Source organism: Epinephelus lanceolatus, chromosome 11 (genome assembly GCF_041903045.1).
Source record: "Epinephelus lanceolatus isolate andai-2023 chromosome 11, ASM4190304v1, whole genome shotgun sequence".
NCBI classification, from domain to species: Eukaryota; Metazoa; Chordata; class Actinopteri; order Perciformes; family Serranidae; genus Epinephelus; species Epinephelus lanceolatus.
Genome location: NC_135744.1, coordinates 33,017,452 through 33,038,237, shown reverse-complemented (window position 1 = coordinate 33,038,237; position 20,786 = coordinate 33,017,452). Strand labels below are relative to the sequence as shown.

Here is a 20,786-nt window from a genome sequence, read left to right as displayed (position 1 = left end):
ACTCGTAGTGTAAAAAGCGCTTTGAGTGGTCACTAGATGACTAGAAAGGCGCTATACAAATGCAGGTCCATTTACCATTTACCATCATGGGTGTGCAGCCAACAAATCTGCAGCAGCTGTGTGATGCTATCATGTCAATATGGACCAACATCTCTGAGGAATGTTTCCAGCGCCTTGTTGGATCTATGCCACCAAGAATTAAGTCAGTTATAAAGGCAGAAGGTAGCCTAACCACGTACTTGCATGGTGTACCTAATAAAGTGGCCAGTGAGTGTATATTGAAAGTCCATCTCAGATTGTGGGTGAATTTCATAAAAGTGAAATTAGTGACTCTGTAATGGTTTTGGTTGAAGAAAATACCACCAAGATCTTATCAAACAAGTTTTATTTGTGCAGATTCAACACCACATTTCTTGCATACAGCTTTTCTTTTAGGCCTCCCAGACACAGCAATATTTTATACAGTCAAGTAATAAGCCATGACTTCTTTATACCAAACATGGGCAAGAAAACAAACAAACCACTAAGTATAATTTGCCTTATAGTCAACACTGAGCTGCAATGACAGCTAGTTAACAGTCTTAACCTGTCATATTGCCATCAACACCAAGGCTGGACAAGCATTCAACTTACTGTAAAGGTCGAATAATTTTGTAAAAATCAATTCATGGAAATCATTTTACGTACGGACAAAACATGTCTCAGTCATTTGTGAAGATTTATAGCCAAATTCTGACCCTGCCATGACTGCAAAGTAAAACCTACCTGCAGTCACTTACACATTTATACCTAAGAACTGCTCTCATCATCAGCCAGCATTAGTCTAAAGGACAGTTCTCAGCACGTCTTATCAGAAAAATGTGTCCTACATGCTATTAAAAGAGTGATAATGCTGTATCAGCTCATTTATTTGTGTTTGATTGTGTTATCAAAGACAGCACCTGACCCTGGATCTGAGTCGTGGCTAGAAAAACTGTGGCTGGTGTCTTTGGCAGATCTGTTCTAGTCTTATGGCTTTATTGTACTGTATGAAACTTTAATTTAGTCTCTTCAGAAGTCTATAGTAAAAGGATTTGGATTATTATGCAGTTTTGTGTTTTAACATCCATTAAGAATCAATTTACTTTTGTATACTGTAAAAAAAGAAAAAAAGATTACAGTTGGTATTTTTGAAGCCCATGGAGCAGATTATCCATCTATCCATCAGCACCAGCAGGGAGAGTCTCTTTTGTTCAGCTCCAAGAGATTGGCCTCCAGCTGCTCTGCGTCGTCTTGGAAGCGCTCGGTGAAGGAGCGAATCAAACCTGCTGCGCTGCCTTCGTATTCGATCAGCTCGACGCTGTCCCCTGGAAACCACACAGAGTATGACACCAACTGAATAATCGCCTCTGTCAGTGGAAGAGTCTACAAGTGCTTCTACGCACGTACAATCACAACTACAAAACATTTCAGTAAAATGTTTCAATGCTATGTTCAATGTCTTTTGAATGCTTTTTATTGTTGTGATTTTTTAACAGCTAATTATCAGGCTGGGCTCCTGCAGACAAGTTAGATTTAAGACTTTTTTAAATGCCACTCGAAATGATACTTAAGACTAAAAAAAGATTAACCAAGTTTTCACAGCTGTTTGGAACAGCCACACTCTAAAAGGTCCGGTCACATTAAGTGCAACACACACTGCTGCCGGTGCGGCGCTGTGGCCGTCAAGTGCCGCCCCCCAACACACACTGGCAGCGGCGCGCAGCGCCACCGTCGACACTAAAGAGTATTTTCCACCCCAGCCCGCTAGGTTGCTGTACCTACACTAGTTGCCAACGGTTGTCAACTGCTAGTAACAGAAGAAGTAGAGGAAAAACTACTTAGATTTCACGGGTGAGTTTCTTATCAAAATTGTCTTATTAAAAATTTGAAAAACTTAATAACGTTCAGCATCCAGATACCCCTTTGAAAGCTGGAGTTGATACTATGGCGGCCGAGACATACATAAAAGGCTTTTCTCGCAGCAGCGGCCGCGCTGGAAATAGAGCAGTGGGCTGAAGCAGAGTGGTGCGGCGCGGCGGCCAGCGAGGGTGTGGGTTTGTTCATAGAATATAATGGAAGTGGGCGTTTTGACGTGCGGCATATGGTGGCGGTGTGTGCTGCACTTAACCGTTCTGTTCATGGGAAAGAATCAGGACAAATATATTTCCATTATATTAACAAGTGACAGTAATGTTGCAATGCAGTGAAATCAACGGCAGAATAAAGACAGATGTGAGAGGTCTGCATCTGTGTTAATAAACATGGGTGAACCCCCATGACAAGCACAGATTCAGGTACATACCATTGACCCTGGTGTTGGCCTGGACAAACATCTTACGAGCTTCCTTCCTCAGCAGCACCGTCTCCCGGAGACGCAAGAAGTTGTGAGCACCGCTGTCGCTGACAGTGGAGTAAGTGTCATAAAGAGCCCTGCCTCCTTCCACATCTGCTGTGGCCTTTAAGACCTACAGAACGGCAAAATCAGGTTAGCAACAGGTTGAGTAAAATTAAGCATGATCATTTGTTAAGGGACAGGCAAACAGAACTGCAGTACACAGCAGTACACAACCATCAAGGGGTCATAATTCCTTTATATCATGTTAGTACAAATAAAATAAAAGGAGATGAGTAGTACTAGTAGACAGGAAAGCTCCCAGGTTATTGGGTAATACAGTGAAGACTAACAATCATACCCAATATGATTACCATGTAGCATTGCCATACTAGAGTCGCACGACATATTAAAAAACATTTTTAACAAATAAAGTGTCTAAATAAAATTTAAGCAAACATTTAAGACAATATCGCAACCTGAAAACCTAGTTGGTTGGATTTTTTATTCTGTAGCTTAATTTTATTTATTATTACTTCATTTATTGTAATAAAAGCTGCTGCTAACAATTATTACCTCCACCAAGGAGGTTATGTTTTTGCCAGCGTTGGTCTGTTTGTCTCCAAAATAACTTGAAAAGTTCTAAACGGATTTTGATGAAATTTTCAGGAAAGGTTGACAATCGAGTTATTTTGCAGACAAACAGACAAATACCAGCGAAAACATAACCTCCGTGGCGGAGGCAATTATTAGGTTTGTCTCTTTCACGCCCTGACGAAGACCCTGTGTGGTCGAAACCGGTCGGCGTTTCGTAGTTATTTTATATTGACATGCCCTAATTAATAAAGGCATTTTATAATATCCTTGGCTCTGTCGGTGTGCCTGAAGCAAGCTTTGTGCTTTTTTGTTTTTCTATAATTGACTATTTTCAACTTCAAGAGCACCTGGCACTCATCTGGAGTCCACTACCTCTCACCTGTGAGCACTCGGTAATTTGTCGTTCTTTGCTCTTGGAGGCAATTATTTGTTTTGTCTGACCAACAATCCAAAACCCAAATACACTGAGTTTACTATAATAGAAGACAAATAAAACCAGCAAATATTCACATTTGCAAAGCCAGAACTAGCGATGTCTCTTAGAATTTTTGCTTTGAAAGTTAATCAATTACTCAATAATCCTAATTTTTGCAGATTAATTTCCTTTAGACTGATTTATAGACAATTCAAAGGAGGCATCTGTGAGGTTTTTGACCACTAATGGTACTATAAAATAGTTATTTTAATGCACCCACATTTGGTTTGCACATGTAGACGCATATGCACACAACTCTAAGTCTTTTCAGGATTCATTGCATTTTCTTCATTATGTTTAATTTGTCATTTAAGACCTGCTGTCTGTGTGAAATTAGGTTACCTGCAGTTTACGGAGGAACCTGTGGATGGCATTCTTGCCCACAGTGTGGATCTTGCTTCTGTCCAGTGTGATTCGAGCGTCAGGCTTGCCGTCCTGTCCCGTCACTTCCTCCAGGCCCACCAGGCCCTCCCCGGCCTCCAGCAGAACACGCAGGATCACAAAACGAGCCTGCATGTGTGCCTACGGACACACAGACACACACACACACATTTATATGACACACACTGTATACATCTCCTGACACTCGTATAAACAGAGACAGACTGAGTGTAAGCTGTACTATAAAACTAGAAAACTGAGCCAGACAGGTCGTAAGAAACACATGCCTAATAGTCGGTATGCTGACTTGTCTCATAAACACTGTTCGCTTAAAAATACGTATCTCTCCAGTTCTATATTAAAGAAAGTAAAATGTAAAGAGTGGGAGAGACGGCATGTTATGGGAAAAAAGTAACTTGTAGGCAGACAGACAGATTACCTGTCTCCAGCTCTTGCTCTCAGGTGTGTAGAACTCCAGGCCCAGCAGTCCAGCTCTGACCATGCTCAGCCAGTTGACATACACCACGTCCTCCGCATCCTGGCCCTCGTGGCCAAAAATACTGAAACAAAGTTACTCCACAGTTAGCATGCTAGCCGCCCACATAGCCATCAGCTACACTGGGCTATACCAGAAATAATAACTACACCATTCCAGTTATTTTCTTTAGAACAGCCTAAATAACATGATGGGATTAATTATTTTCCCCCAAAAGGTCATCAATAAAGTGTGAGACTGTTTGTGACATGAATAATAACATAGCATCCCCTGCACAGAGCAAACCAGAGGTATTGATCCAAACAGCTCTTAAAGGCTCCCAAACAAACTGATAATATGCACTCTCCTTGGGTAAACAACTGACACACTTAAATACACCTCCTGATTTTTTTATGTCTCCTGCTTGTGACCCATATTCACTAAATGTTCTCTTGCCAGAGCATTCTGGGGATTTACAGGATTTGGACGCTACAACTAACGTGACCAGTCTTTGTTTCGCTTGCTTTTGACAGTCAAAAGTCAATTCCAACTCCAACATCAAACCATGGAGGAGGATCAGGGGTTACATGGATATGTGTAACATGCATATATCTAATGAAAAGCAATAAACAATGAGCAAAAGATGACATACCTGAGCACTTCCTTGTTGAGACACAGATAGAGTCCCACACACTCAGCGCGGCATTCTTCGTAAGAGGAAGCAATGGTGGAGAATTTACTGTCCCATGTCTCGCTGCCCCGATACCAACTGGACACCTAAAAAAACAAAAATACACACTCGCATAATTAGTTACTATTTTTGTCAGAGTTAACAAAAGGGGTACACACAAACAGACTCACAGGTTCGCCAGTCTCTGGGTTGGTTACTTTACTCTGGTCAAAGTTGAACTTGCCGTTGTCATCCTGTGGGAAGAGATGGAGCAAAACAAACCCAAAATCAGATTTTATTTCCTCACTGATTACTCTTTAATCCAATGTCAGTGACTTTATATTAAACTGACCTGGACAAACAGCTTGCCGCTCCCATGGCCCAGCAGCTCATGTAGTCCAACCTGTACCTCAAATGATGGGCCCTTCCACTTGATAAACAAGTCCTAGTGTGCACACACATGCACAGACAAGAGGATGTATAATTATGGGAGTGTGTGAGAGAGAAGATCTGATGTGTGAGAGAATCAGGACGCTGCATGAGTTACCTTGTCCTCCTCCTCCAGGAAGGTGAGCTTCTCTTTTTGCGTAGCATAAGCTACAGCCAGCACGTTGCCTAGTGACACGTTTTTAAAGCCCTCCGACTGTCTGATGTCATCATCTACACACAAAAACACACAAACACTGTTTTTAAGTATAACACTGTGTGCCAGACAAAAGCATTTCAAACTTAAACCAAGTGAACGAAGTTATGTGACACAGTAGCGTGTAGTTTAAAACCATCTCCCAGTGGCGTACATACAGTTGGGGATGTTGATGCCAGCTGGAATTCCACTGCCAGCGAAGGTGAGAACATCCAGCGAGGTGAAGTCGGGTTTGAGGAAAGTGTCCTTCTCAAACTCCCTCGGCCAGGGCAGCTCAGGGAGCAAGACTTCTGCAGAGCTCACCAGTTTGGCAAAGCGCTTACTCATGGCCTTGTTCACAACCGCAATGAAACCTAAAAGTGACGTCACAACCCCGGAGTTAGGAAGTGATAGAAAACAATGTCTGACTTATCCTGAAGAAAGGACAGCAATATAAACCCTACTATTATGCCAGATATTTTAACACACACACACACACACACTCATTCACACACAGGCTGCCTTCTTGTATACCAATAAACATGTTGATATCATTGTTCTTAAATCACCATGTTAGTTACCTTCAAACTCTCCTCTGGAGCCAAATGGGTCTCTGTAGCTCTCTATGAAACCTATATAACTGAGACAAGGAGTGAAGGAACAGAGAGAGAGAGATTATTACACAAGAGTAGCATGACCACAGCTACACATTTGTTCTGTGTCTTTCATATATCAGATAACATTCAAGGTTACCATGATTTGATATTCGGTGGGCTCACCTCTCAACAATTGGTCCCTTGTCTTTGATCCAGTAGCGTGAGCCCTCTTTATGGGCCTCAATTGAGCCAAAGGTGAAGCTGCGGATGTACTCCTCGAGCATCTTTTTCTGGTTCTCATTGGCAGCATAGGCCTGTGTTCATTATTTGACAACAGAAGAAGAAGTATAAGAGTGGAGTTGGGCAGGAGGATTATTTTTAGGTTATCAACTCATTCAATTACTTTTACACAACTAAAGGGAACTATCTATCTGTGCATTCTTACCTCCTCTTTGTGTTATATTTGCCAAAGCTCAGTGCTTTTATTTTAAGATGCAATTTTGATATTGCTTGTCATTCTAGTCCTCCTGGTTCTTTTACTCTCAGTAGTGTGGCTGCTGATATCTAACTAAAATGGAGGGAGTCTCTGTTTGTCTTCCAATTTGTCTGACAACCATTCATCTGATCAAATTCACACTTGGCTGGTATATTGCAGAGGAAGTGTAACGTCAAGTGCAAGCTCTTGAGATCTATGGGACATATTTATCAGTAGTGTGTTATGTACACACTGTGTAGTGGATTGACTATGGACCCCCATTAACTGTTTAACTGCCAAAGCTTGCACTCTGTTGCTTGCTTTAGTATATCCAACAGCAGATGAAAATAAGAGAGACTGGAGATGGTACATTATAGCAAACCACTTTCATTTATTTGTGGTGGCCCGTCACAAATAAAACATCTAGCGCCACATTGTGAAATTTCTATTTTTGGAGCTGGACCGTTCATTAGGAGTGCTGTTGGAGCGCAGAGTGTACTCTGGGCACAGATGGAGCAGCAGAGCATCTAGCACAATGAGAGTGAAACTTAACCGTTTATTGTGCTGGGTCTAAAAGTGTGTTTTCACTCACACTCACAAACATCTGCTTCTCTTGTGCAAAAACGGAAACTTAACTTTTGGAATCAGCATTTTTGTTACAGGAATTACCCTTGCTCAAAATAGCAAGTTGTTAGCAAATCTAGCATTGATAGGGAAAGCAAATACATTATGGCAGGTGTGTTGCTCAGGGCATAAACACTATCAGTGTCAAGTGTGAAAATGTTTGGATGAGCGGTTCTCAAGAAAGATAGAAGCAGCAATACTGGAGGCCAAGCTATCGGCCTCTTCTGCACAGGCACAACTGAATGGGCACTGAACTTGTTCTATCAACTCCAACAATTTAACAAAAGCAGTTCTCCATGTTTAACAGCAATATTAATAACTTTGTATTGCTCAATCAACTTGATATTTAATGATTTTGTTCTGATTGTGGTTCCAAACAGCTGAAACAATACCGTCTGAACACTGACTATAACCCACTTCGTATCCCTCGCTCTCACCTGTGCTTTCTTAAGGTAATAAGCGACCTTCTCCATGACAGGAGCATAGTCTCCCCTCTTCACAGTGAACTCTTTGTCTTCAAAGTTGAAGCTGCCGCAGCATGACTCGCATTCCCCCTCCACTGCGCAGTCTGTGAAACAGTAGTGTACATTTCTTTGCTTTAAATGCCTGTGTAGCATCATTAACAACATTAGTTACACAAAAGAAATCTCTTCATATCAACTTGCTGGCAATCATAATGTGTTTGAGCTCACAAGCTAGAATGTCTGTAGCATAACTTGAAGTCTATATGAACATGTGATATGTATCACATTCTCTATGCCAAATCTGTTACAAGTGCTGTATGCTTGACGAATGTTGCGAATGTGTATAAATCTTATTTAGGTTCTCGTGTAAGACTGTAGCTCTGACCTTTCTGCACAGCTGAAGCCAGGCGCACCTCATAGCAGGCTTTACCTCCATTTTCCCTCTTAAACAGTCGGGTGTTGTAAGCTGAGAGTTTCTGGAGATAAAACCACAAGAACACAGCTAAGAATAAGCCGAATCAGACTGAAAGATACATTAAGGAGTGAGCAAAGACAGAGAGACAGGATGAACTGTCAAAATGGAGGTCAGAGGTGAAAGAGGATTAAGAAAAAAGTAAATTGAGTGACACAAGGAAAAGAATGGAGGTGTCAGAATGGAGTACAGAAGAAAAGAAAGTACAGGGTATTACAAGAGACTGGGGAGATGACAACGGATATAAGAATATTACTTACTTTTGAGTCAAGGAACTTCTGAGCCAGCTCAGCATCCTCCAGGCAGCAGTTTCCTGAGAAGTAGGTGGTAATGCCCTGAAGAAAAGGAAAGCAGAATTGCTTTATGAGCCATGGATTTTCTTATGAGGCTTACAGTGACAAATGTTGACTGAAGAACCCACTGGAAGTTTGGGGTTCAGTGGCTTCCTAAAATGGCAAATGGCGTTGTTTGCAGCCAATCTAAAGACACCACACTGCAGAATATTTGACTTCCTAATAGTGCTTAAGATGCAGAATGAGAAATCTCCTTTTACATTTATCAAATCTATCCACTCCTGACAACATGATGGATGTTTAATTAAACATTACCAGACAAAACTGTTTGCCTGAACTCTGCATTAAATGATACAAGATCCCACCTTGTCTCCCAGCCCCAGCTGTTTCTGTCTGTCTTCCAGGGAGTACAGGGGACACGAGCAGCTGTCCCACAGAGCCTCCATCTCAGCGGGCTGCTCCTGAAACGCCTGGCTGGCCTTCACCAGAGCTTCTAGCTTGTCCTGTGTGGACATTTAACAGATGCAGACAGCTCGAAGTATGTCACAGTCTGACAACTGTTGATTCAACTTCTTGAGTCCATATTTTAAGGCGCTATTGTATTGGATTGCATTACATGATACAGGTGTTCATCTTGTTGTCTCCACCCCCCTGTAAGTGACTGTTTACAAAGCAGCTGAACTGAATTTTTACCTTGGGTAGATTTGGGATGAACTTGGTGTCTCCAAAAGACTTGTAGTTTCCCATGTTGGCATACAGACCAGCTGCATACACCAAGAATGCCTAAATATCAAGCACAAGAAATACAACAAAAAAGGTTTTCATTCTGTGTATAGCATAATAAACATCTTAACATGTGTTTACAGTTGTGAATGTGTGTAAAAGGGCGTGTCAGGACAGCACCAAAAACAGCCAACTGTGTACCTGGTATTCCTCAGAGCTGAGTCCAGCTGCTGTGGCGACCTGCTCCAGCTGTGCAGGCGTCTGCTTCTTGAAGATTCTCTGCAGCAAGACAAAGATGTTTGCTGACTCTGGGGACGTCTGCAGCAGCACTGCCAGACCACCATACCTAAAACAGCAGATGTTTTTTTGGTCAGCAGGGTTTCAGTTCCTCCATCAACATAAGTTTCAAGTTTTCATTGAGGTGAGAAATTTCTTATTTCTTGATTTTAATACTGAACTTGCTGCATGCTGAGATGAGTAACATACCAAGCGGCTCGTGACATGTAGTGGGCGTACATCTTCTCCTGAGGTGAAAGCAAACGGAAGGCCTCGCCACAGTCGAGAGCAGAGACACCGATGTCATTTGGAAGGTAGTACTGGGAGTCCACCATCTTTAGTCTGAGGTTTAACACTGCCGAGGATGATGAGGAACTGAATTGCGAGAGGGGAAGGGAAGTGGGAAAAGAGAGATACATGAGGTAGGGAAAGGGGAGCAAGAGAATGTAAATGGGATGAGAAAGAAATGAGAGAGCAGAGGTAGTAAAGAGATTAGCAGAGCAGAGAAAAAAGTGAAATTGCAAGTTAGAACAGACAGGATTGGCTGCTTTTTTTTTTTTTAAGATAACCATGAGCTCTAGGGAGTATTTGCACACCTGTCTTTACTTCGGACAAGTTAAGCAGCTTGTGTATTGTACAAACAAATAAAGCAATTTTCCAACAGTTGTACTAACATACTGGTTAACAGTAAAAGTTGTCTTTATTTCATATTATAAAATCAGCAGCTTGGTTTTGCTATGTATGATTCTTGTATAAAGAATATAGCCTATAGTATACTTCTTAAAAGTCATTTTACACAATACTAGTGCTGCCACTATAGCTTATTTACCTTACTGATTAAACAGTTAATAATTCATACTATTGTCTAGTCTATGAAATATTGTGAATGACTGCATCAGTTTTCTGGAAATCTAGGAGAGGTCTTTAAATTACTTGTTTTGTCCGACTCACAGCCAAAAATCCCAGTGTTATTCGATTTACAATGATATATGAGAGAAAAGCAGCAAAACTTCACCCCATTGTTTATGTTTTATCAAGGTGATTTTTTATTAAGTTCCTCTCTATGAACCACAATTGTCAAAGCACTAATATTGATTCAACATTGAGTCTACTGTTAATTATTTTGGGGATTTTTTAATGTACTTTCTTCTGAAGAGGTAAACGTGGTTAGGTGGTGTGTAGTATAATGGAAGATACTGTTACAGTTTAATGGGGTAAGTTAAAAGTAAAAGTTAAGCCTAGGATGTGGACAAAGGTAAAAGTTTATTTAAATCATATCCAATTTCAAGTTTATGAGACGAGCAGCTGGTGAACCTTGACCTATCATAGCTGACCATGGCGCAGAGTCAACAGGAACCAATCAGTTGTAATTAACGTTAACGTTACTGCAGGCAGATTTCTTTCACTTTCAAATAAAACTAATAACGTTAATTATACTCAAGCATATTTAAACCAGCGGCAACATGCTTTAAATCTCTTTAAAAATCAGCAACCTACTAACGGCAGGGCAACACTCAACTACATGTGTAAGTAAATAGTGGAAATATGTTTCGTCCTCAGGCCACTGCAAACAGCTAACTCAGTGTTACCATGACTGTTAGCTCCTAGCATGCATGCTAAGCCGGCTGCTAAGTGCTTGGAGCAAATTAAACACACGCCCAAAACTTCTGTGCGCACAACAGTGCTTCGCAAATACTACCCGACCTATTTCCGTGTATGATTAGCCACTATACCGTGAATCCAAAGAGCTATAAAGATGGATACTAACTCAACTGCTTGTTACCTTATTCTCTTCAACAGCTCCGGCGAACGTCAAAGTGCAGTCTCACGCTGTACACTTCCTGTATTCATTCAACGTAAGACCCGCCCCTCAGCCAATCAGAGGCTCTAAATTGTGGTTGATGGAAAAACTAGCCAATCAAGAAGTAGCTGCGCAGAACTTTTCCATGAGCTTCACGTCGTAATTTTCAGACCAAGGGTGAACGTACAAAAAACACGATATCCGAACACCTAAAACAAACACACAATAACACCACACAAAAGATGATAAAACACAATAATATGTATAAATAATTACCAATATCTCAACCTCGTAGGAACACATGACGAGGTGGCCGAGTGGTTAAGGCGATGGACTGCTAATCCATTGTGCTCTGCACGCGTGGGTTCGAATCCCATCCTCGTCGGATTCCTTTTCCATAATCGGAGACATCTCAACATCATTCGGTCCCGGTACACAGTGTACAACGGTTATAACCCTGGCAGAGTGGTCACACAACCGAAATTCGTGACAACTTAAGGTGACACCACATGTACACATGATGACCCCCCCCCACCAGCATATGACTCCTCCTCCATACCCTCCCCCACTCCCTGTTTTGCTCACCAAAGCCTTTAATATGTGTTTACCCATTCATTCTATCCAACAGTATTTGGGTGTAACTGGTTACAATTACAAATAAATGTAATTGCAATCAGTTACAAAATGTTGGAGTAACATCTGCATATATTCTTTTCGTAAAACGTTTATATGCAGGATATAATATTCATTTTGTTGTGCCGCATCTTTTTGCCATGCACAATGTCTTCTTTTGGCATAGCCTATTTTAATTTTTCAGCTTTATCGCCCACTTTAACATATTAATTTGAAAAATAACCAAAAGAGTAATCAAATGTGATAAGTTACATTACTTTAATGAAGTAATTTAAATAGTTACATTACATTTGTTCATTCACTGTAATGTGTAACCTATTACATTTCAAAAGTAACCCTCCCAACACTGCTTTCCACACACACATTATGAGCTGGACAGGCTTACAAACCACACAGTATTTCATCAGTTTATTGATTTTATTGAATTCTAAAAAAACATGATGAGAAAGTGAAATATTTACAAGGGTTGTGCAACAGAAAGTAGCCTATTAAGTTTTGCTTGATGAATGGGAGGGCCGCTCAGCTGTGCTATATCCGAAAGGTGGATTTAGTGATCAGCCCCAGGCCTTCAACACATCTGTGTGCGTGTTTGTTTATTTTAGAGTTCATGCTTGGGTTTTGCCATCCCTCCTGTCAGGAGGCGTCGTAGGGAGTATCCAGCGATAGCAGTTTGAGAAGCTCAGGCTCTTGTCCACAGCACAGCTGGTGCAGTAGACGATCCCCAGAGCCAGCATCACTACGAGGAACACACACAGAGGCACCAGCAGGGCCACCAGCAGCCAGCTCTTGTCATGCTTTCGTTTACCATCATCAGATCCAGCGTCTGCCTCCACCGTGCCACTGACACCCTCTGTGTTTTCCATCTTAGACCCATCCCCATCCCTGGTCCCAACAGCAGTTTCAACATCAGCCCCGTCACTAGCTTCTCTAGCTTCAGCCTCATTGTCAATTTCATTGCCTGTGTTGTCTTTTTGTGCTGGAGGTGGGGTTGTCTGATATCGCTTTGGTGATAGGGCATCCCATTGGTTCAGGTGATTGTCTGACCCATGACCCATGTCAGGGGAGAGTACCTCAGGGGCCTCTGTCAGCCAGTCAACATCAAAGTTAGTGTCAGCTTCAAAGTTTGGGTCCGGGGTGAAAGAGGTGGACCAGGGATTATCATGATCAGGGTCCAAGCCGGGTATGTGAGCAGAGTCACTGGGGTAAGGGGTCAGAGTGGAATATTCTTCATCATCAGGCGAAGGCTGGCAGGTAAGTCCATCTGACTGCAGGTCATAACCATTGTCACAGTAACACTGGTACCCTCCCATGTAGTTGAGACACTGCTGCTGACAGGGCGACTCCCCCACACACTCATCTATATCCACACACTCTCCTCCGCTGCCTGACTCATACCCTGGGTTACACAAGCATGTGAAGGACCCCACTGTGTTTTCACAAGTGCCTTCACAGCTGGCTTCATCGAGGCACTCATCTATGTCCACGCACTCGCCCTCATCATCTGGCTGGTACCCAGAGTGGCAGGTGCAGTGGAAGGTGCCTGGGATGTTGACGCAGAGTTGCAGGCATGGTTGTTGTTGACACTCGTCTACATCAGAACATTTGCGGCCATCTGGACCCATCTGGTAGCCCGGGGGACATGTGCAGCGGATGCCCCGCTGTGTCTCCACACAGTCGTACTCACACCCCATCTCTACACAGATCTCTTTTATTTGGGACTCCTCAGTGGGACCAGCTGAGTCAGCGGACAGTTCAGGGGTGTCAGTTTGTGTCAGGGGATCAGGCTTGCAGCTGTATCCGTCCTCATCTATCGTAAAACCCTCTGAGCAGTAACAGTAGTAATCTGTGTCTGTGTTCTGACAGTACTGCTCACAGCCATGGTCCCCACTGCACCAGTCCTGGTTCTTTGGAGATGCCCCAGACGAGCAGAGAGGGGCATCCCTGGACCAGCCCACCGTCTCGTCATCTCTCTCCATGCACAGCACTGTCTGCTCAGCAGGATCCTCTGGGTCTGAGCCGCCTGCAGGGCATGGTAGAGCCGCTACAGACCCATAAGGCACATGGGTCAGCAGTGTGCTGACGAGGTGAAATGGGGTGGTGTAAATAGCTGGACCACTGCCCTCATCCTTAAGTGGTACGCACATTCCTTTGTAGTTGTACTGGCAAACATATCCATCCAAGGGCAGTGCACAGGAGCCGTCCAGCCACCGGAAATTGTCGTTGTTCTCACGTCCACTCTCAGAAGTGTGGACGGTCATGGCCACACAGCGAGGGGCCGCACAAGTCCCAGGGGTGTCTTCACGGAGCCAGTTGATGAACTGGCCGTCCTGGTCTCCTGTTGGAAAACAAAAATGAGGACTAGGTCAGTTAAATTAGAAATTCTCTCTTTTAGTGTCTGTCTATTATTTCTAAGTATATGCAATTTATTTTGCAGTATTTAATTTGCTTTTTCAGATTTATACAACACACTTAAATTGTTAACCCTTAAGATAATGACTAAAGCTACTATGTTAAGAATTTTTAATGCAAATATATGGGTAACCCCATTAACTGTCATTGTTTCTGGGTTGGCTCAGTGAGGTTTGGTGTTTATAGCAGCTTGCACTGCGGTCTGCCCCATTGTCTTTTTTAATAGCACCACTAGGAGCCGCCAACGTCAAACATTTTCAAATTCCACACATATGGCCCTTGAAAACACCTGATTTACCTCACCCATATATTCACTGCAATACAATTCAGATTGTAAGATTTTCCTGTTAGTAGTAGTATACTATAAGCCTGTATAGTATACTATAATATGCTGTAGCTGCACCAAAACTCAACACAAAGCTGGTTTTACCACATTAGAAGATCTGGGTTGTAATTATACAGATGGGTTGCACTTTTATTAACATATTTTTTCAGTGCTGTGAGCACCACAAACAAACTTTTCTTCACATACTTCATCAGAAATCTTTCTATCAAACTGAGTTTAATAAAACCAAAACTATCTTTAACCAGGAATAAATGAGAAACATATTAGGACTATTTTTGTAATTTGGGTAAACCAACCCTTTAAATTATGACAGATGGGGAAAAAAAACAAAACAAAGCTGGCCACATAACTCTTGAAAATGTAATGTCTGTTCTAAATCAAGACCAAGGCAGACATTTTGAGTGATAAAAAAACAATCTGGCTTTTAGTGAACGAGGTTTATGTAATGACTAAATCAGGTTGAGGGGTAACAGCGATGTCAAAAGATGGATTGGACTTCCCCTGTCGCGCCAGCTCTGTCTCTGTGAAACAAAAGTAGCTAATGTAATAAACATGCAGTCAGCGCAGAGCTGTGGAGGCTGGCCCAGGTACCAGAGTCTGACGGAGAGGTCAGACAAAGCACAATGCTTTAATAGCAAAATCTGAAAGTGATTCATCAGCTCTTGATACAGCTGATATGCATGTGTGGAAGAAGCAATTTGAAGTAGGCCCAGTGGCTGTAAATACTGAATCAAACTGATTTAAGAGAGTTTAGTTTGGGAAAAAGTTTATGAAAGTTTACACAGGTCCACATGTGTTCATCTAAGATGTATCTAGTGGCTTAAACATCTAGCACTAGTTGATTTAATTGTGTTTATGTCAGGCTCAAACACTGCCAGAATCAAGAGGGAACTTTAAACTTTAAAGTTTAATTGCAAGAAAAAAGGTACCATTATGTACCTTTCCTTATTTGGGGATATTTTGTCTGAGTTTAGTTACTAAAAGCCAACAAAATGGGTGCTACAGTGAAGAAGGTTAATTTTAAGAACACTGAAGGGTCAAATGTCAAAAAGGTGAGACTTTGCCTGTGACCCAGACGAATCCTCTTAGTGGTCGTGTGGATGAGCACTGGCGTGGTGGTCTATGCAGCCCGATCCATAGGCGAAGCCTTGACCTGGTCCCCTCGATGGCCGACAGCAGCTCATGGACCACACCCGCTGCCTCGTGGGTGTGCATCGTTGCCAGGGTCCCACCTCGCTCCCGGCAGCTCCGCCCAGCCTCCCTGAAGCTTCTCTTCTGGAGGAAGACAGCGTAGCATCCCTCCGGGTGGCAGAGCGCGTCTCTCTCCGCCAGCTGAGCCCTGGCTGCTGGCTGCGCCCCGTCTGACTCCTTCAGCCTCTGGCCTCGGCTTCCAGGAGCCAGACAGACCATCAGCAGCCACAGGACACACAGGAGACTCATGCTGCTGCAGCTGCTACTGCTCCTGATGGTCGTTTGCATCCTCCACCAAGACATGAGGTTTAAACTAGGCCAGCATTCAAACTTTGACCTTGCAGCCAAAATAAATAACCCTAATAAAAGGAAGATAACTATTTTTTTGACCTCCTGTTCAAACAAACCTGACCGAGATCCACCCACCTCAATTAATCTAATCCGGTCTGATTGCCAAACCAGATTTTTGTGTGTTTAAACAATAAATCCGGTCTGATTGATCTTTTACTCAAAGTAATCTGAGACAGATAACTCTACCACTGACATTGGATTATCTTAATTTACCTTGGATTGCCCAAACAAATTAAACAAATAGCCCTGCAGTGTAGAATCCGTCAAAATTCATTCATCAGCAAATTTTCAGCACTGCTGGCACAGTAAAGCAGATTTTTACCAGATCCTATACAAAACTAATAGAAACCAATGCAGTCCAGTGAAATCCCTTAGAAAGTCCAGTTGGGTCCAGTACAGTCCAAAATAAAGTCCAGTGAAGTACCAGTAGAGTCCAGGGTTCACAAATGTTGAATGGAGCAATCTGCTCTTCAGTTGAGTCCAAATGAGTTAAATAGAGTCCGTATATGAATGTGATGAATTTCAGTGGCAGAAACCCTCTCCTGTATCTGATCCTGCCGGGGCTCTCTTGCCTCTGCAAAGTTGGCTTCGCAGACTGAACCTCAGAAAGAGAGAAAGATGGGGGAGGGTGGAAAGGGGGGGAGGCTACGTAGAGGAAAAAGAATTGTGTGTTTTTTGGAAGAGGGGGCTGGTAAAATGTGTGAGTGTATAAGGGAAGGCTGGAGGGGTTGACGGGTTGGTGTGTTGGGTGGTGGGGGGGGTAGCAGAATTGAAAACCCTCAGAGAGTTATGAAAACCATACGGCACCATTCTGTCCCCCCATCCTGCCTATGGCTTTAGACTCACACGTGCACTCTCATATAAACACACACACACTTAGCCTTCAAGTCGTGCATGCTGCACAGCATCCACAGGAGTGGAAAGTGTTTGTCAGCTCTGTGAGATGCACAGATCGTCTCCCCCCTTCTTCTTCTTCTTCTTCTCCTCCTCCTCTCCTTTTTCTCTTCCACCTTCTGCTGTCTTTGTCAGCCTCTCATTGTTCTTGTGTCTCTATATTTATTTTCCTAATCTCATTCTTCATCTCCCTCACTCTTCTATTTTCTCTCCTCTGCCACCACCCCTTCTTCTCTTTTTCTACCAAGTCCCCACCAGCTGGAAGTTTTTACAGTCCAATGGAAACATTTGAGTATGGAACAGGAATACCTGTTGGTCTTTGCATATTTGTGTGAGTGGGTTCATTCTTATGCTGTTATACAATAATTTCATATGGGCACAGATGTCTCAGTGTTAGGGCTCCTCAGTGTGTGTGAGAATGTGTGTGTGTGTGTGTGTGTGTGTGTGTGTGTGGCTACAACTCGGGGGCATATGGAGGAGAGGAAACAGGAAATGCCAGATGTGCATCAGCCTGACCTCTCGGTAGCTGGGGAGCATGAGTGTAGACTGGGGGTACCTCCACTGCTGTCACATGATCCGCCCGCCATGAATGGTACCCCTGCTGCAAAGTCAAAAGGCTGAGTTTGGGTTTTCCAAAGAAAAATAAAATCCTTTAAAATCCTTTTCTTCTTCCTTGAAGCTATGCTGTGAGCAAAGCCGAAGAATATTAAAGGAACAGTGTGTAAGATTTAGGGGTTTTAGTGGCATCTAGTGGTGAGGAATGCAGATGCAACCAGCTGAAACTTCTTGGGGTTAGAATTCCTTCACTGCTCATTGTTTAGGAGGCTTTAAATAATCTGCACAGGTACAATCAATGTTTCTCCTTTGCTGTTCAGCATGTTGCAAACAGTACAGTTAATATGTGCTCACCTTTTTTCGTGGATAACTTAAGATCTAGACGGTCAGGAGGTTTTTAACAGTAGCCAGATTATCCACAGAGGTCCATTTCTCTCCAAAACAAACACATCTGGTGATTTAAACCCATAAAAACACTGAATAAAGAGGTTTTATGTTAAAAAAATCAGCATTTTTCTTATGTTCTGGTCATGAAGGAGCCGCTGTCTGTGGTGGCTGATGCAAAAACGTGTGAATGGCCCTATCTAGAGCCAGTGTTTGGTTTGTTGGGCTACTGTAAAAACATGGCGGTGCAACATGGCAATCTCCATGGACGAGGACCTGCTCCCTATGTAGAAAAAACCAGCTTATTCTGAGGTAACAAAAACAATGTTCTTATGTTCAGGTGATTAGACCCTAAAGAAAACATACTTATTATATGATATTCCATTTCCACCAATATATCCCCCTAAATCCTACTCACTAAACATTTAAATGAGGCCCATAGCTGTGAGGGGATTTAAGCCCTGATGTGAATGATACAGATTTAAAACTGCTATGAGACAAACTCCTGGGTGAAAGACTGTAAATCAAGGCCTACCACACACAAACAAGCCAAATTGCTGAACAATCAAGCAACATAAGTGGGAAAGTGCTCGGGCAAACAATAGTCCTCCACATAAACGCTCATCACATTTTCTGTGTGGAAAGTGTGACCTGCCACAATAGAATTTAGGGCAGCTTGATGTCATTATAATGTGCTGCTTTAGCTTTTTAACACAGGATGATGAGATGGAAAAGTCATGCTGTATGTGCAGTTGAATCGGTTATTAGCCGCAGTCAACGTGTGTCCGAGGCCTGTATTCTCTCTGTGTACGCCAGATGCATCTGCTGGCTGCGGCTTGTTGGTTTTGGCAGACAGAATATATACATTCAAACTATTCAGTAGTCTTTTTTCCAGTTATGTAACGACCATCGGAACTAGACAGAGTGCAAACATAAAACCTCAGGATCCTGGAGAACCTAAAGAGCCTTTTGGTCTTGTTCCCCCTCCTCCTCTCCTCCTCCATCCTCCGCCTGTTATCCTCTGATTTTCTTTTTCTTTTTCTTGGACTACCCCCATCCTCCTCTCCCCTGTCTCCTCTCTTCCTTTCCTTATTATTCTTTCATCCCCCTTGTCCCTCCTCTCCTGTCTTGTATCCTCTTGCTCTCCTCCCTTTCCTTATCTTCTCCCCGCTGCTGCCCCTCTCCCCCTCTTCTCTTTAGCTCTCATTATTTGGTCTCTTTTTGCCCCAAACCTCCCACTCTTGGTCTGTTTATTCTATCATTCAGCCTGGTTGACCCTCCTCCCGCTCAGACTGCCACGCCCCCAGAGACACATTCCAGAAATGTAATTGATAGAACAGACAAAACTTCTCCTTTCCATAGTCCTGCACTCTCAATTCCCCCCGTCCACATTAATCCACTTACAGTACCTCCAATCCGCTCTATCTCCCAGCCCAAAGACCTTTAATGGAACACACAGATTTCTTGATTCTATATTCCCCGCCTCCTAGGTCACAGCCTACCATCTACCTCCTTGACTCCTAGCCACTTGCCACATATCATTACTGGCTCTGATACATTCTCAGCCTCTTTCTTCCAAGCAGCTGAACTGTACCTTCCAGCTCCAAAACTTCTCTGTTTCACTTCAACCACTAATTCTATTTTTTAGCAGCTGCATAGCTGTTCTTGATTTGATGTTCTTTGGTGGCCACTGAAGCTCTGGTATCTGGATTGATAACACTTGAATATACACTCAAGGCCCTTTTCCCTCACTGAGGAAAAATGTGATGTGTATTTAACTAGACAAACGGCTGGGCTGCGCTAGAAAAGAGTGGTTTGTACAACATGTCGTCCAACCATGTTGGATAGTGTTTACAAACAGCCACATTCGAGGGCAGGGTGTCATAGAGAGGGGGCAGATGCATTGACCATTTAAAACTTAACTATTATACTTTTCCTTATTTCATATTTAAGATGTCTCAGTTTTGGATGTTCATGTATAACGTGACACAAGTTTCAAATAATGAGGTAAACACATGTAAAGCAATCTGTGGGCAGAAACCTCAGGCCTCAGACCTTTCTGAAGACTCTGTTTCCAACATTTTTTCCACTTTGTCTACCAGATGACGTCAGATTGTGATGGATTTCTAGTGGTCATCTCCTCCAGCTATGCTACTGTGTTCACATTACGTAGTCTACACTGCTCAACATATCCTCATACAATGGTTTGTATGGTATCCTATGAATTACCACCCCACAAATGATCTCACATACTTAACATTAAGTTACATGGTTGCATGTCTTTAGGTTGAGGCAAGTAAAATGATGTAGGTTAGGGTTAGGAAAAGAAACATGGTGATGATGTAGCTTAACTCAAAGTTAACTTAAAGTTCATGGTCTGACACCAATCTCTTACATTAAAGTCCTGGAGGAAAGTCCTATATTTTGTGAATCACTGACCATCCCAAGCTTCCTCCTTACTTACATAGCTCTGGCCAAGCACAAAGGAATTCTGAAAGAAGCACAGGAGCAGGACACTGATGATGTCAGAGGGCTGTGAGTGGTTGATTGCAATGTTGGTCCAGAAACGCGATGTGGGGTGTTGATCCAGGAGCATGTCCTACTTGGCAAAACCATGTCGTGCTACACCATAGCCTGTATAAATATGGAAGTAGCTACTGGGACATCACTTATTGGTTTGTTTGTCACTTACTGGTCACTTATCCGTTTTGAAGCCTCAAGTTCTG

At 42.8% G+C, this 20,786-nt stretch overlaps 2 protein-coding genes across 3 annotated transcripts; both read right to left on the bottom strand.

Annotated features, from left to right (window-relative positions):
• Positions 1 to 368: 368 nt before the first annotated feature.
• dpp3 (dipeptidyl-peptidase 3) lies at positions 369 to 11,771 on the bottom strand. Of its 2 annotated transcripts, none has more exons than XM_033633815.2 (19): positions 11,574 to 11,771; positions 9,707 to 9,871; positions 9,422 to 9,566; positions 9,191 to 9,280; positions 8,863 to 9,000; positions 8,465 to 8,539; positions 8,118 to 8,208; positions 7,706 to 7,836; positions 6,353 to 6,483; positions 6,155 to 6,213; positions 5,753 to 5,947; positions 5,499 to 5,611; positions 5,304 to 5,396; positions 5,143 to 5,205; positions 4,934 to 5,058; positions 4,246 to 4,366; positions 3,768 to 3,947; positions 2,324 to 2,486; positions 369 to 1,346 (listed from the first exon to the last, which is right to left on the bottom strand). In XM_033633815.2, exons 1-19 carry the CDS (start codon positions 11,717 to 11,719, stop codon positions 1,204 to 1,206), a joined length of 2,367 nt encoding a protein of 788 aa, XP_033489706.2. In that variant the 5' UTR covers positions 11,720 to 11,771; the 3' UTR covers positions 369 to 1,203. The 2 variants fall into 2 exon arrangements, with proteins under 2 accessions (XP_033489706.2, XP_033489712.2); XM_033633821.2 differs by lacking the exon at positions 11,574 to 11,771 and adding an exon at positions 11,280 to 11,359.
• Positions 11,772 to 12,333: 562 nt separating this feature from the next.
• On the bottom strand, positions 12,334 to 16,822 carry LOC117261387 (uncharacterized). Its single transcript, XM_033633793.2, has 2 exons — positions 15,750 to 16,822; positions 12,334 to 14,265 (listed from the first exon to the last, which is right to left on the bottom strand). Exons 1-2 carry the CDS (start codon positions 16,177 to 16,179, stop codon positions 12,536 to 12,538), a joined length of 2,160 nt encoding a protein of 719 aa, XP_033489684.1. The 5' UTR covers positions 16,180 to 16,822; the 3' UTR covers positions 12,334 to 12,535.
• Between the last annotated feature and the right edge of the window lie 3,964 nt (positions 16,823 to 20,786).